Raw genomic sequence first — 12,707 nt, 5'->3', positions numbered from 1 at the left:
TTATAAATTCAAGTTTGAAAGTGAGCGAGAGAGGTTATCAGTATTGACGCATACATTGTGCTTTCATAGTGTAACTAGAAGAGTAACGACAGTGACGGGATGACATCAAAGGTGTAATTTCATTGAAAAGATCTCCAATCACTTTTTCAAGTGTTATCTAATTCAGCATCCAACCACCCCCTGTAAAAGAATAATTCTCCTTCTTTACAGGTAGGTAAATGAATACCCACCCTATTCAGTGATATACCTAACTTGGAATTGTCAAAGCCAGTGCCTCACAGCAAGGTAAACGGTCAGATTTGTAACAGTGAAGACCCAAGAAACACATACCATATCATTTTAAAATGTAGCTGGTAGCTTAACAGAGACATCAAAGCCAGAAAATGACTCAGAGAGTGCTCTGGTGTTTATTATTTGCATTTCTCCTGTAGCTTTAATTATTACATCATGTCTTAAACCTCTCTAAGTTTTTCAATCTGGACTCTTTGTGAGCAGTGTCAACCTTCAGGCTCACTAGCTTACCCTTGTCCATGACAACCCCTCACTGGCCTACTCTGGAGGCAGAGGCAGTAGGAGTATAACTGATGCAAGCCTAGGCAAAGCTGTCAAGACCCTATTTCAAAAACAAAAACAAACTGGCTGGGGGTGTGGCTCAAGTGGTAGAGTGCTTGCCTAACAAGTGCAGTAAATGTGAGGCCTGGGGCTCAGTCACCAGCACTTCCTGTGGCCGGCTGGCAATGGCCTAGCATTATGCTATCACAATATGTGATTCCTACCCATATTCTGCACCATCCAACCTACACTTATTCTCTTGGAAACCTACATTCATTCATTTGAGCTTTGACAAGCTAAGGATTCTCTTCCCAGAAAAAGGCAGGTGCACTTTAGTTTCACATACAGTTTAAAGGGATCACCATCCTGAAGCCCAGCCCCGGATCTTGGGGTAGGAAAACAGGAGCTAGGTGACAATGAGCACACTCCTTCCTCTATTACTCCCCTTGACATGTTAGAAAATGTATATATTCAAGTGACATTCATTTCTCTGTAATTGCAAAATTTGAAAACAAAGTTTTCTTTTAATTCATTTAACAATAAAACCTGGCTTGAACTTGTGAGGATGTTTATAGTCTATATATCCTACCTGTGTAAGTATTTTTTATATGTAATGGAGAAATATCAGTAAGACGATAGTATAAGTAATATGGACTTCCAAAGTCCTACTAGTGATAAATCTGAAGTAAGCTATTGAAGTGAAGACTTATTTGCCTTTTTCTGCAATATGTGCTCTATGTCTAGATTTAGGTAGGACTAAACTAGATTTTCTTTCCATTTTAAATCCTTTCTTGTACAAATATTTTGTACATAGCTGTATATAAGACACTAAAGAGTATGTATCCCTCGAGAAATAGAATATGTGATATAGTAATTCAAAACTTTCTGAAAAAATAATCACTGGAATAATTTTTCAGTGAATTACTGGGCATTTTTTTTTAAGCAAACAGTCTAGGGATTGTCAATTCCATAGGGGTCTGCAGCATTGATTGACTTTCTATTAGATTCTTCTAAAACTATCTAAGAATAGAGCTTAATTCATAGCAAATGGATGAAAATGAAAATTATTCTTATCTGAGAACGATACACATGTTCGTGGTGATAGAAAAGCAAATGAATTTTGTCCATTTTATTTTAATTAATTACCATTATGTAGAAAAGTCCCAAGAATTGTTCGTTAGGACATTAACTAGTTTTGCATCTATTAGAAAAGTCATTTCTGAATGCTTTTGACTATGTAAATCTCTACTTCTCAAATTCTTCTCTGTATTACTGGTAATATTTTAATGGCTCCTCATAACTAAGGAGTTGAATAAAATCTTTGACATACTCATTTTATATTCACACAAGTGTCATTTTTTAATGTTGAAAAATCATATTTTACAAAGAATTTACATGAGTTCACAAATTGAGAAAAGATGAAAAAAGCATAAGGCAATACACAATAAATGATAAAATGACCTATGGATTTGGGGAGGGGTGCTATGGTAGTTTCTGAATGCCTGTGTTCTTTCCATTCTTTTTTTTTTTTTTTTTTGTCAGTACCAGGGTTTAAACTCAGGCCTTCATGCTTGCAAAGCAGGTGCTCTACCACATAGGTCACACTTCCAGTCCTCTTTTCATTTATTCTTACATTGTGTTTCTTCATTTAGCAAACAACTCTGCTTTGCAATGGGAGGAGCAATGGGAGGAAGGGAATACAACACAAAGGAGGCACTGGCCCCATCCCAGAATTGTTAATGGTTTAGTGTTGGAGTATAGAAGAGGGGAAAAAACTTTCTTAGATTCAGTAGCTGACACCTTGAGTTAAACTAACAAGAGACATATTAACAACAACAAAAAAAATAGTTAATCTAAACCAAATACGTATGGGAGAACTAGAGTATGAGTAATTCAAAGGAGTGGTTAGACGTAGGGGTTTATATACCATCTTAATAGGTAATGGGAAGGAAGAGAAAATATAAGAAAACAGATGATTTTTTTTGAAAGATAAATGGGCTTTCAGAACAACAAGGAGGTAAGACATTTCATAATATTTGTCCATATGAGGATGAATGGTGGTTTTGTTTCCTTCAAGGCCATAAAACTCTCTTGGAGAAGGAATTTGGTTTTATTGGCATTCTCCCTTCTGGGAGTAGATCTGCACTGATGGAAAATGTATGTCTATTTATATCAGTTCTCAGAGTTTGCTGCTTTTAGATAGGGGAAGGTCCGAGAAAGCTCCCCCGCCCCCTCCCCTGCACCTGTTGAACTAGAAATGCCTTCAGCTTAAATCATCTTTATAGGACAGTGGTATATTTATGAGTGGCATAGTCTGATCTCCTTCAGGAAGAAGACATCAGAAGATCATTATAAGATAATGATAATAGGTGGGGAAAAGAATATTATTTGAGTGCTCACTGTGTGTCCCTAAATGCTTACCATATATTTCACTGAAATCCAAAACTTTGTAGAAATTTTATCCCAATATTATAATTGAAGCAAAGAGAACCAACCAAGTGCTATGATATTCATGAGCAACACGGTATAAGAACCCCAAAGCATTTAACATGACCTCATTCCTGATACCAGGGCAGTCCCCTCACCCCTCACCTCTGCTTTCATTTGGTTAACTCTGGAGTCAGGCCAAAGCCTACTCCAAGAAGAACTACAGAGTGGGAAGCCTGGCAATGTCCTGGCAAACAAGGATAAAGTGGTGTTCAGGACTTTGGAGTCCAGCTCCTTGCTGGGAAGCCATGGACCTGAAGGACAGAGACAGGTAAGGCTAGCTTACTTCCTTGAGCTTCCAGTCTTCAGTGCTGATTCCAACCTTGGGATAGCTGGTATTTGGGAAAGGGGAGGGAGGTAGCGCTCAGAGGTGGGTCTCATCTGGAAAAGTGCCACTGATTTGCACCCTGTCCTCTAATCCCCTGTTTGCAGAAGAAGGACTGTAAACCCTGGCAAATATTGACAGGAATCAAGGTCATGACAAGACCATTTGGCTCACGTCTTTTGGGGAAGGATTAACCTGTAGTTAAAAGAGACAGTTCAATTTCTGAAACTGAGTTTTAAAACTGGCAGCTCTTTACCTATCTCTGTGGCTTTGCAAGATTCTCACCTATACCAGCTTCCTTACCACTGTTTTTATTTCCTGTTCTGGATATAGTTTTCTTTTTGCACGTTTTTTCAAGGGAAGGGAAATCAATACAACCTTGATTGGTTGGTCTGGTTTTCAGCAGTACTAGAAGATCTGTTTTGATCCAAGCTAGGTATCGGGGCTGGATTAGTTCCAGTCTGGGTCAGATAATTGATCACCAGATGTTTTGTCGGATTTTGTGCTGTCTTATGATAGTAAGGCAGATTTCTGCCTCAAGTGGTATGTATGCTTTCTTTAAACTTAGTTTACAAGGCAGTTGGTATTAGCTTGTGCATTATGAGGCATTCATGTAGAGTTTTAATGAAATTCACATTTGTGATATTTGTTTCATTTATTGAAAAGCCTCAAATTACCTCACCTAAAGCTCTATACTCATTGGGAATTAGTGTATATTTAATGAAGTGGGTGCTCTGCGAAGTGGGTGGTTACTGTTCACTTTCTCTTCCTATCTTGGGAGCAAGAAAAGGTGCCAATTTCAAACCCTTGAGAGGTTGTACCTATTATAAACTCAAAAATTGTTATTTAGGGAGGGAGTTGTTTGTTCAGAAATAGATAACTTGTGGCTAAATTTGAGTGACATACCTGTTACCCTTTGGAAGCCCTTGGAGAAAGAGGGACAGGGATGGACATAGATATGAAGGAGTCACAATTAGTAATCTACCAAAAAAGACCTTGGGTGCAGGAATCTAATTGGTGGTCCGTTAAAGCCAGCCATATGCCAAATAAATCTGCTACCCTTTTCCTTCCAGCAGAGAGCTGTCCAGAATTTCCTCCAGTGAATAACAGCGTATTTGTCGCAACGGAGGTGGAAGGGCAAATTCTGGGGACTTACTTTTGTATCAAGGGTTACCACCTGGTAGGAAAGAAAACCTTTTTCTGCAATGAATCTGAAGAGTGGAATGTCTCCACCACTGAGTGCTACTGTAAGTTGGATTTTTCTGCTTTTTTGCCCCTCTTGTTTGTAGGCCATGTTAAAACTTTATTCAAAAACTTCTTAATTTCTAGGAATCCACTTTTTATACACTATGCTGTCACTTTTTGTTGGTGTATATTAAATTGTACATAGTGTGGGGTGTTAGTGTGCCTGGTCCATGTCTCTGCATACAATGTACTTTGACCGTACTGCTCCTCTCTATTACTCTGTCTTATTTGCTTCCTTCCTCCCCCTTTCCTTTTCCCCTTCTGCCTCCCTAGTAGTCCCACTTTTACTTTCATGACCTTGGTTGTTTTATTTCTCCCCCAGCTTCCACTAGTGATAGAAAATATGTAATACCTGTCTATGCGAATGGCTTGTTGCACTTTGCTGATCTCCATAATTGTCCCATTTTCCAGAAAATGGCTTAATTTCATTCTTTTGTTTGAGACAGGGTCTCTTTATGTATGCCAATGGCCTGGAACTCACTATGTAGCTCAGGCTAGCCTCGAACTCACCATCCTCCTACCTTAGCCTCCTCAGTGCTGGGATTATAGGTATGTACCACCATGCCCTGCTAGGAATCCACTTGCAGCATTGTAGTGGTTAAGCTTCTCTTGGAAAGTGTAAGATCAGCTCTTGATTAGCTCTAATTTAGTTGAATTAATAGAATCATTTATTCCTCTGAGAAGTGTTTTTAATTTTTTTTCAGTACTTGGGATCAAACACAAATCCTTATACATGTTAAGCACACACTCTACTACTCAGTCCTCCAAAAGAATTTTTTTATATATTAAAGCTAGTTTTTTTTCACTATAACTTACTTAGTCTCATCCTATTTTTTAAAATTCTTGTATTATTGAAGTCAGGTGCAGTGGCTCACACCAGTAATCCTAGCTACTTGGGAGGCAGAAATCAGAAGGATTTTGTTTGGAGGCCAGCACCTACAAAATGTTGGCGAGATCCCATCTAAACTAATAAAACCTAGGCATGGTGGTACACACCTGTCATCCAAACTAGGAGGAAAGCATGCAAATAGGAGGACTGTGGTCCAGGTTGGCCTGAGTATAAACAGCAACATCCTATTTGAAAAATAACTAAAGTAAAAAGGGCTAGAGGAGTGGCTGAAGTGGTAGAATGCCTGCCTAGAAAGTGTAAGGCCTTGAGTTCAAACCCTAGTACTGCCAAAACAAAAACCTCCTTATATTTATTGAAAAGTTTAAATATATACAAAACTCAGAAAAGTCAAATTGACATTTATACTCATCTCACTGCTTCCTCAGTTATAAATACATGACCAATCCTGTTTCATCTGCATCCTTTTTTATTATTATAATTGCACCCATCATATAACTCTTAAACGAGGAAATATATATGCTTTTAATTTACAAATGTGGTGAGAAATGTGCTTGAGGCCACAAAACTAATTATCCCCTGTAGAGATGGAGAATAATTAATTCATATCTTCTTTATTATTACTATTTTTTAAAATAGCTGTATTAGTTCTCTGTATACCTACACTAAATATTTTAACTTTTATTCATATGGAAAAAATTCACATCGTTCTGTATTCTTTCCTGTTTTTCCACAGGAGAGAAATAACAGAATAAAACAAAACATAGCAAAGAGTGATCAGTGACTACATATATTTGGCTGGATGAAAGGGAAGGAGAGACTTGTGTATAACATAGACTCAAGAATTTGGGGAGCAATGTTTAACATAAAAGCAAACTGAACACAGTACTGGTAATTTCTGCTTAGGTGCTTAATTATGTTTAGTGAATTCAATTGCCAATTTTTGTATATGACCAAGACTATTTTTTGCCATACTTGTGGCAAACTGGTCTTTTCTTATCCTGCATTGATATCATTTGGTACCATGAACCAATCCCTGTTAAAAATGGGAGCATTAAACTCCAATTGACTATTTTCTCTCTGAAGCCTGAGGAAGTTTTGCTATCATAGGCTTCAATCTGGCCCCTGCAGGTCATTATCTGTTTTCTTTTTCAGTGGGCCACTGTCCTGACCCTGTGCTGCTGAATGGCGAGTTCAATTCTTCAGGGCCTGTGAATATAGGTGACAAAATCACGTTTAAGTGTAACGACCGCTACTTCCTCAAGGGCAGCAATTGGAGCCAGTGCCTGGAGGACCACACCTGGGAGCCTCCCTTTCCCATCTGCAAAAGTCGTAAGTTCCAAGGAAGCAATCAGGACACCCAAAAATACTGATTAGTGGTGTCACACTAATGTTTCCCAAATACCTGCAATCTTTCCTCTTTTCTGTATCTGTGAAAAGTTTGAGATCTAGCAGATGACCAGGAAACAAATGGAATTTGCAAACCACCACTCAGGTGATAACATCCTAATGAAATGAGCAGTGTCCAAACAACAGCTCTGTTTGCAAGTAGGATTCCTGTGCTACTAAGTCTACTGAAAGGTAGTTTGGGACATTGACTATGTTGTGTTTTTATTTCATGATAGTGACTTAAAGTTGTCATTTGAAAATATACAAAAAACTGGAAAAAAGACCATAACTTTTCCATTGCAAAATTATATTGAAGGAGTGAAAGTCACTCTTTATATCCCTATAATTAATGCTTCTCAGAGGTCATCAGTTGGATGTGTTTATGTTATGACTTGTTCTTGTATTTATGCACACGTTTAAAGCAAGTACCCAAATAAAATATTTTAAGTTAAATAAACATTAAGAAAGCATTTGTGTGTGTATAGATAAATACACATACATGTATACATATGTATAGTACATTTACAAATACATATGCACAAGGTATATACTTTATATATATGAACACACAAGGCATACCTATGGTCTTTGTCCTACATTGATGTGATTTGGTATGATTTTATGTATATGTGTACATATATATATATATATATATGTATGTATATAAATGAGATCTTGCTATATGTATTTTTAAATACCTTTTTTTCACATAACAATATCCATGGGAATTTTTCCCACTGCATGTAGTTACACCATGATTTACTATTCACTTCTCACACTGATGGATCCTGATTTCCATATTTTTGTTACTGTGAACAATGCTGAAATGAATGTTTTATATAACCATATATCATTATGCCTATGCTACTTCTTTGTTTCTTTGGGGGCAATACTGGGGTTTGAACTCACAGCCTTGTACTCGCTAGGCAGGCACCCGATCTCTTGAGCCACACCCTTAGTTCTATGCTGTTATTTCTTTTTTTTTTTCTTTTATTATTCATATGTGCATACAAGGCTTGGGTCATTTCTCCCCCCTGCCCCCACCCCCTCCCTTACCACCCACTCCGCCCCTCCCTCTCCCCCCCACCCCCTCAATACCCAGCAGAAACCATTTTGCCCTTATCTCTAATCTTGTTGTAGAGAGAGTATAAGCAATAATAGGAAGGAACAAGGGGTTTTGCTGGTTGAGATAAGGATAGCTATACAGGGCATTGACTCACATTGATTTCCTGTGCGTGGGTGTTACCTTCTAGGTTAATTCTTTTTGATCTAACCTTTTCTCTAGTTCCTGGTCCCCTTCTCCTATTGGCCTCAGTTGCTTTTAAGGTATCTGCTTTAGTTTCTCTGCATTAAGGGCAACAAATGCTAGCTAATTTTTTAGGTGTCTTACCTATCCTCACCCCTCCCTTATGTGCTCTCACTTTTATCATGTGCTCAAAGTCCAATCCCCTTGTTGTGTTTGCCCTTGATCTAATGTCCACATATGAGGGAGAACATACGATTTTTGGTCTTTTGGGCCAGGCTAACCTCACTCAGAATGATGTTCTCCAATTCCATCCATTTACCAGCGAATGATAACATTTCGTTCTTATTCATGGCTGCATAAAATTCCATTGTGTATAGATACCACATTTTCTTAATCCATTCGTCAGTAGTGGGGCATCTTGACTGTTTCCATAACTTGGCTATTGTGAATAGTGCTGCAATACACATGGGTGTGCAGGTGCTAGCCTTTAATCTTGATCACCACTTCATACAATGTTGGAGCTGATAAGGAGGGACCGAAGGAATAATAGTGATATCTAACCTACTTAAACTATTAGAAAGGAAGCTGAGGTGGGGCTAAATGGTCTCCTTGGTGCCGTGCAGCTTGTGGAAGAGCCAGAATCAAAACTCACAACTCCTAGCATGCCAGCTGGGTTTTCCCTTTTTTCTGAAGCGCTCACATTTCACATCTCTGTCCACCTTTCCTATCTCAGGGAGATTGGAGATACTTCCTTTCCTTGAGCTCTGATAATCTGATAATCAGAATCCCTCATAAGGAAGGGGACAAGCCAGGACAGGGGTCTTTCCCATAGACCAGTAGGATTTTGGTGAGAAGGAAATAAATGGAGGCGAACAGTCCCAGGGTCCCGCCTGCACTGCTGTGCACATGGCCTGTGCAGATGCAGCTGCTGGCGGTGGGGTGCTGTTCACTGAGCACAACTCCCCTCCCCCACATGTCACTCTTGTACTTCTCCCTCTCAGGAGACTGTGACTCTCCTGGGAATCCAGACCATGGCTATTTTGAAGGAGAAGATTTCACCTCGGGAGCTGTCATTGCTTTTTACTGTGAGGAGAGGTGGGTGCACACAGCCTTTCGAATAGGAGGTCTTAGAGGGGGAGTGACTCAAGTGGTAGAGTGCTTGCCTAACAAGTTGGAGGTGGGGAAGGGAAAAAATAATCTAGATCAACTATGAGATTTTGGTACTTGGCTGCCTTGTTTTGGAGAATGACCCCAGTCTGTACCTGCCTAATCCCCTAATTTCCTCTTGCCTCAGGATTCTGGGTTTATTTTGATTTTGAAAGCTGCTTCAGCCCACTGCTAATTCTCCTCAATCCCTAAAAAACAGACCGATTCCATTAGAGTATGCTGTTTATCTCAGGGAAAGTATCATTGTTTTTTACTCTCAAAAATACCATTTTGAGTATTAAAAATATATGTTTCCTAAAGAGTCAAGAACAAAAAATCAAAGAAACACAGAACTTCAGAAATACAAAGATTTACAGTATAGACCCTTAAAGAGTCCTAACTAAAGTCTAAACTTTTTTGGTGGTAGTAGGATTTGAACTAAGGGCTTTGCATTTGTTATACAGGTGCTCTACCACTTGAGCTATGCCTCCACCCCATTTTTTTCTTTCACTTTGTTTTTTAGATAGGGTCTCTCACCTTTTGCTTGGAGCTGGCCTTGGACTGTGATCCTCCTACCCATGCCTCCTGGGTAACTGGGATGACAGGTGCATACTACCATGCCCAGATTGTTTGTTGAGATGGGGTCTCTCTAACTTTTTGCCCAGGCTGGCCTTGAACCTTGATCCGCCTAATCTCTGTCTCCTTGGTAGCTAGAATTACAGGCATAAGCCACCTTGCTTGGCTAACCTCTAACCTTAGTTTAGACTGCTTCTTCCCCATTATGGGTCTTGTATCCTTTTCTTTCTCATGCCTCCATCTGGTGGAGTCATGTAGCTTCCCTGACATTTCAGTTTCATGCATACCTCCATAGGCTTTGCAGTCAGCTATGACATTTTTCTGATTAAAAGTTGGTTTTTTTTTTTGCCCATCCACTGAGAGGTGTCTTTAACTTTCTTCACTTTCTAGAACTTGGATGACAGATGCCTTTTTAGGTTACTGAATGACAAAGTGCTTCTTCCCTCACCCTCACCACGCAGAAACTGTGCTCAAATGCACTGATTCAGAATTTTTCACCTCTCTGTTTTGTGGGTTCATTCATCCCTTGTGTCCTCCCCAAAGAGTGGTTTTATTTTATAACTGTTTTGTAAGACTAAGATAACTTAAGCATATATTAAGCCTCAGTTGCAGGGAGGTGGATTGTGTCACAGTTTGAAATACACAACAACACAAAACCAGCCTCAGTTACCCAATTTGGAAGATAGAAAGTCTTGGTGTTGTTCTAACTTCTGTTCAGGTACCGCTTAGTGGGCACACAGGAGCTGCAGTGCATTGATGGTGAGTGGAGCAGTGGACTTCCCACCTGTAAGTGGATCCAGGAAGCTCCCAAAACAGCTCTGCAGTCTGGGTTGGAGAAGGCACTTGTAAGTAGGGGCTCCTGTCTGCCTTGTTCTCGGCTGCATGTTCACAGCTGGGCACTGCTGCTGACACATGCTCAGTAGATATCTGTTCAGTTTGGGATAATGGTTTTGCATGGATTACCCTTTTCCTGATTTCAGAAGGAGACTGATAAACTGTCAACTTACATTTCTAAAGAAGGACATTTCCATTCACCACCATCACAAATGCTTCGTAAAAATCCATTGGTGGGAATCACTGTCTCATTTGCCTTGTATAACAAGGTAGATAAATTCAGAACCTCAGATTTGTTAGTACTGACTGCTGTGAAAAGTCTCTAAAATTCTAGACTCCAATAAGCACTAAACAGATCTATTTTCCCTCAGATTCTTTTTAGTCCACATTTGTTACTGGGGAAATATTAATCAGAATATTTGGTCAGAAAATGTAAATGATTCATTGTGTTGAATATCCAGATCCCTGCTGATACCCCCTGGTTCTGAACTCCCCCTTCCCTCCTTCAAAGACCTACCTGGGGTTTACTGCTTCAGGGTACAGAGCTGGTCTCAGCTCTCCAGCTGTAATTTAACAATTTTTTTCCTTCTTCAGCTTGCCTTTCAGGGGACTAAGGACCTTTGCAGTGCCACAGAGAACTTCATGAAAAGATTACAGGAAAGTGGCTTAACAATGGAAGATGTAAAATATTTTCTGGAGACGAAGAAAGCTGAGTTGGAGGCAAAAAAGTGTTGTTGAAATATTATAGCTGAGCAGACTAGTAATAGAAATGAATAAATTTTCCTCTTGGTTCTGAAACTGGTTTCAGATGGTCTCTTACTGGGCTGAAATGCCACTTCATAGTAGCCAGCTGCAGTTGGATAATGTCCTGTGTCTGTCTGTCTGTCTATGTGAACTGTTGTACTTAGAATGTGGAAGGGACAGTGTGGTGGTTATCTGTTTAAGATCAAAATTGGCAACACATTAATGGAGAGTGGAGAGTGTAATTTCCTGTGTGCAAGAGAATAAGGGAGCTTGGATCTCCACTAAAGTTTCCCTCCTGTTTTAATATGAGACATGAATTATGAGGCAAATATGAACCTCAAATTATCCAAAACTTATGATTTAAAAATTAACATCTCCTTCTGGAGAAATAATCTTGTAACATTTACACCCTTTAAAATGACCCACTGAGACAGCAGTTAGACCCAACTCTCTCTTACATATGGGTTATGAAACCAGGTTTCTAAGTCTTCTGCAGCAGTGTTGCTTATTGTCTTGGATGAAACCCAGCCCAACATTGCCGTGAGGTCTGAGATGGAGCAACACAAAGGAACAGATCTTCTCCTTTTTTTAGAAGAAGAAGAAATAAGAATCCTGGGACTTTCCATGGATGAAAATGTTTTTATTTTATTTTATTTATTTTTTATTTTATTATTCATACGTGCATACAAGGCTTGGGTCATTTCTCCCCCCTGCCCCCACCCCCTCCCTTACCACCCAGTCCACCCCCTCCCTTTCCCCCCCCACCCCCTCAATACCCAGCAGAAACTATTTCGCCCTTATTTCTAATTTTGTTGAAGAGAGAGTATAAGCAATAATAGGAAGGAACAAGGGTTTTTGCTGGTTGAGATAAGGATAGCTATACAGGGAGTTGACTCACATTGATTTCCTGTGCGTGTGTGTTACCTTCTAGGTTAATTCTTTTTGATCTAACCTTTTCTCTAGTTCCTGGTCCCCATTCCTAAAGATCTTCTCCTTTTTTTAGAAGAAGAAGAAGTAAGAATCCTGGGACTTTCCATGGATGAAAATGTTATACTGAGCTGACATGACAGGCTTCTCCAAGCATCTCCCACCCTGTCCCTTACCCGCAGCACACAAGGGACATGGATAAACTACATCAAAAACAGAAGACAGCTTGAATAGTGGAAAAATCTCTAGGTGACATTACAATGGAGAATGAGAGTCCTTTAGCAGACATATAACCATATACACATCACATTGTTTTAAGGTAATTAGAATGACGAAAACCTGTTCAGAGAACGATATGCTATGGCAGTGTAGAAGAGGAGAGGGTCACT

The 12,707-nt window shown here is 39.5% G+C and overlaps 1 protein-coding gene across 2 annotated transcripts; it reads left to right on the top strand.

Annotated features, from left to right (window-relative positions):
• The first annotated feature begins 3,540 nt into the window (after positions 1 to 3,540).
• C4bpb (complement component 4 binding protein beta) lies at positions 3,541 to 11,445 on the top strand. 2 transcript variants are annotated; one of them, XM_074048458.1, is made up of 6 exons: positions 3,541 to 3,907; positions 4,441 to 4,611; positions 6,612 to 6,788; positions 9,093 to 9,186; positions 10,532 to 10,658; positions 11,242 to 11,445. In XM_074048458.1, the coding sequence occupies exons 1-6, from the start codon at positions 3,850 to 3,852 to the stop codon at positions 11,383 to 11,385; spliced, it is 771 nt and encodes a 256-aa protein (XP_073904559.1). In that variant the 5' UTR covers positions 3,541 to 3,849; the 3' UTR covers positions 11,386 to 11,445. The 2 variants fall into 2 exon arrangements, with proteins under 2 accessions (XP_073904559.1, XP_020025786.2); XM_020170197.2 differs by having other exon boundaries at positions 3,543 to 3,907; positions 4,438 to 4,611.
• The last annotated feature ends 1,262 nt before the right edge of the window (positions 11,446 to 12,707 follow it).

Source organism: Castor canadensis, chromosome 11 (genome assembly GCF_047511655.1).
Source record: "Castor canadensis chromosome 11, mCasCan1.hap1v2, whole genome shotgun sequence".
Taxonomy (NCBI): Eukaryota; Metazoa; Chordata; class Mammalia; order Rodentia; family Castoridae; genus Castor; species Castor canadensis.
The sequence above is the reverse complement of the archived record's forward strand: the minus strand, read 5'-3'. Positions and strand labels throughout refer to the sequence as shown.

Bases quoted from the DNA above. Each gene is read 5' to 3' on its own strand.
- C4bpb (XM_020170197.2), top strand. From the start codon at position 3,850: ATGTTTTGTCGGATTTTGTGCTGTCTTATGATAGTAAGGCAGATTTCT. The intron at 3,908-4,437 runs GTATGTATGCTT...TTTTCCTTCCAG, and splicing joins GCAGATTTCTGCCTCAAGTG to CAGAGAGCTGTCCAGAATTT. The intron at 9,187-10,531 runs GTGGGTGCACAC...ACTTCTGTTCAG, and splicing joins GCTTTTTACTGTGAGGAGAG to GTACCGCTTAGTGGGCACAC.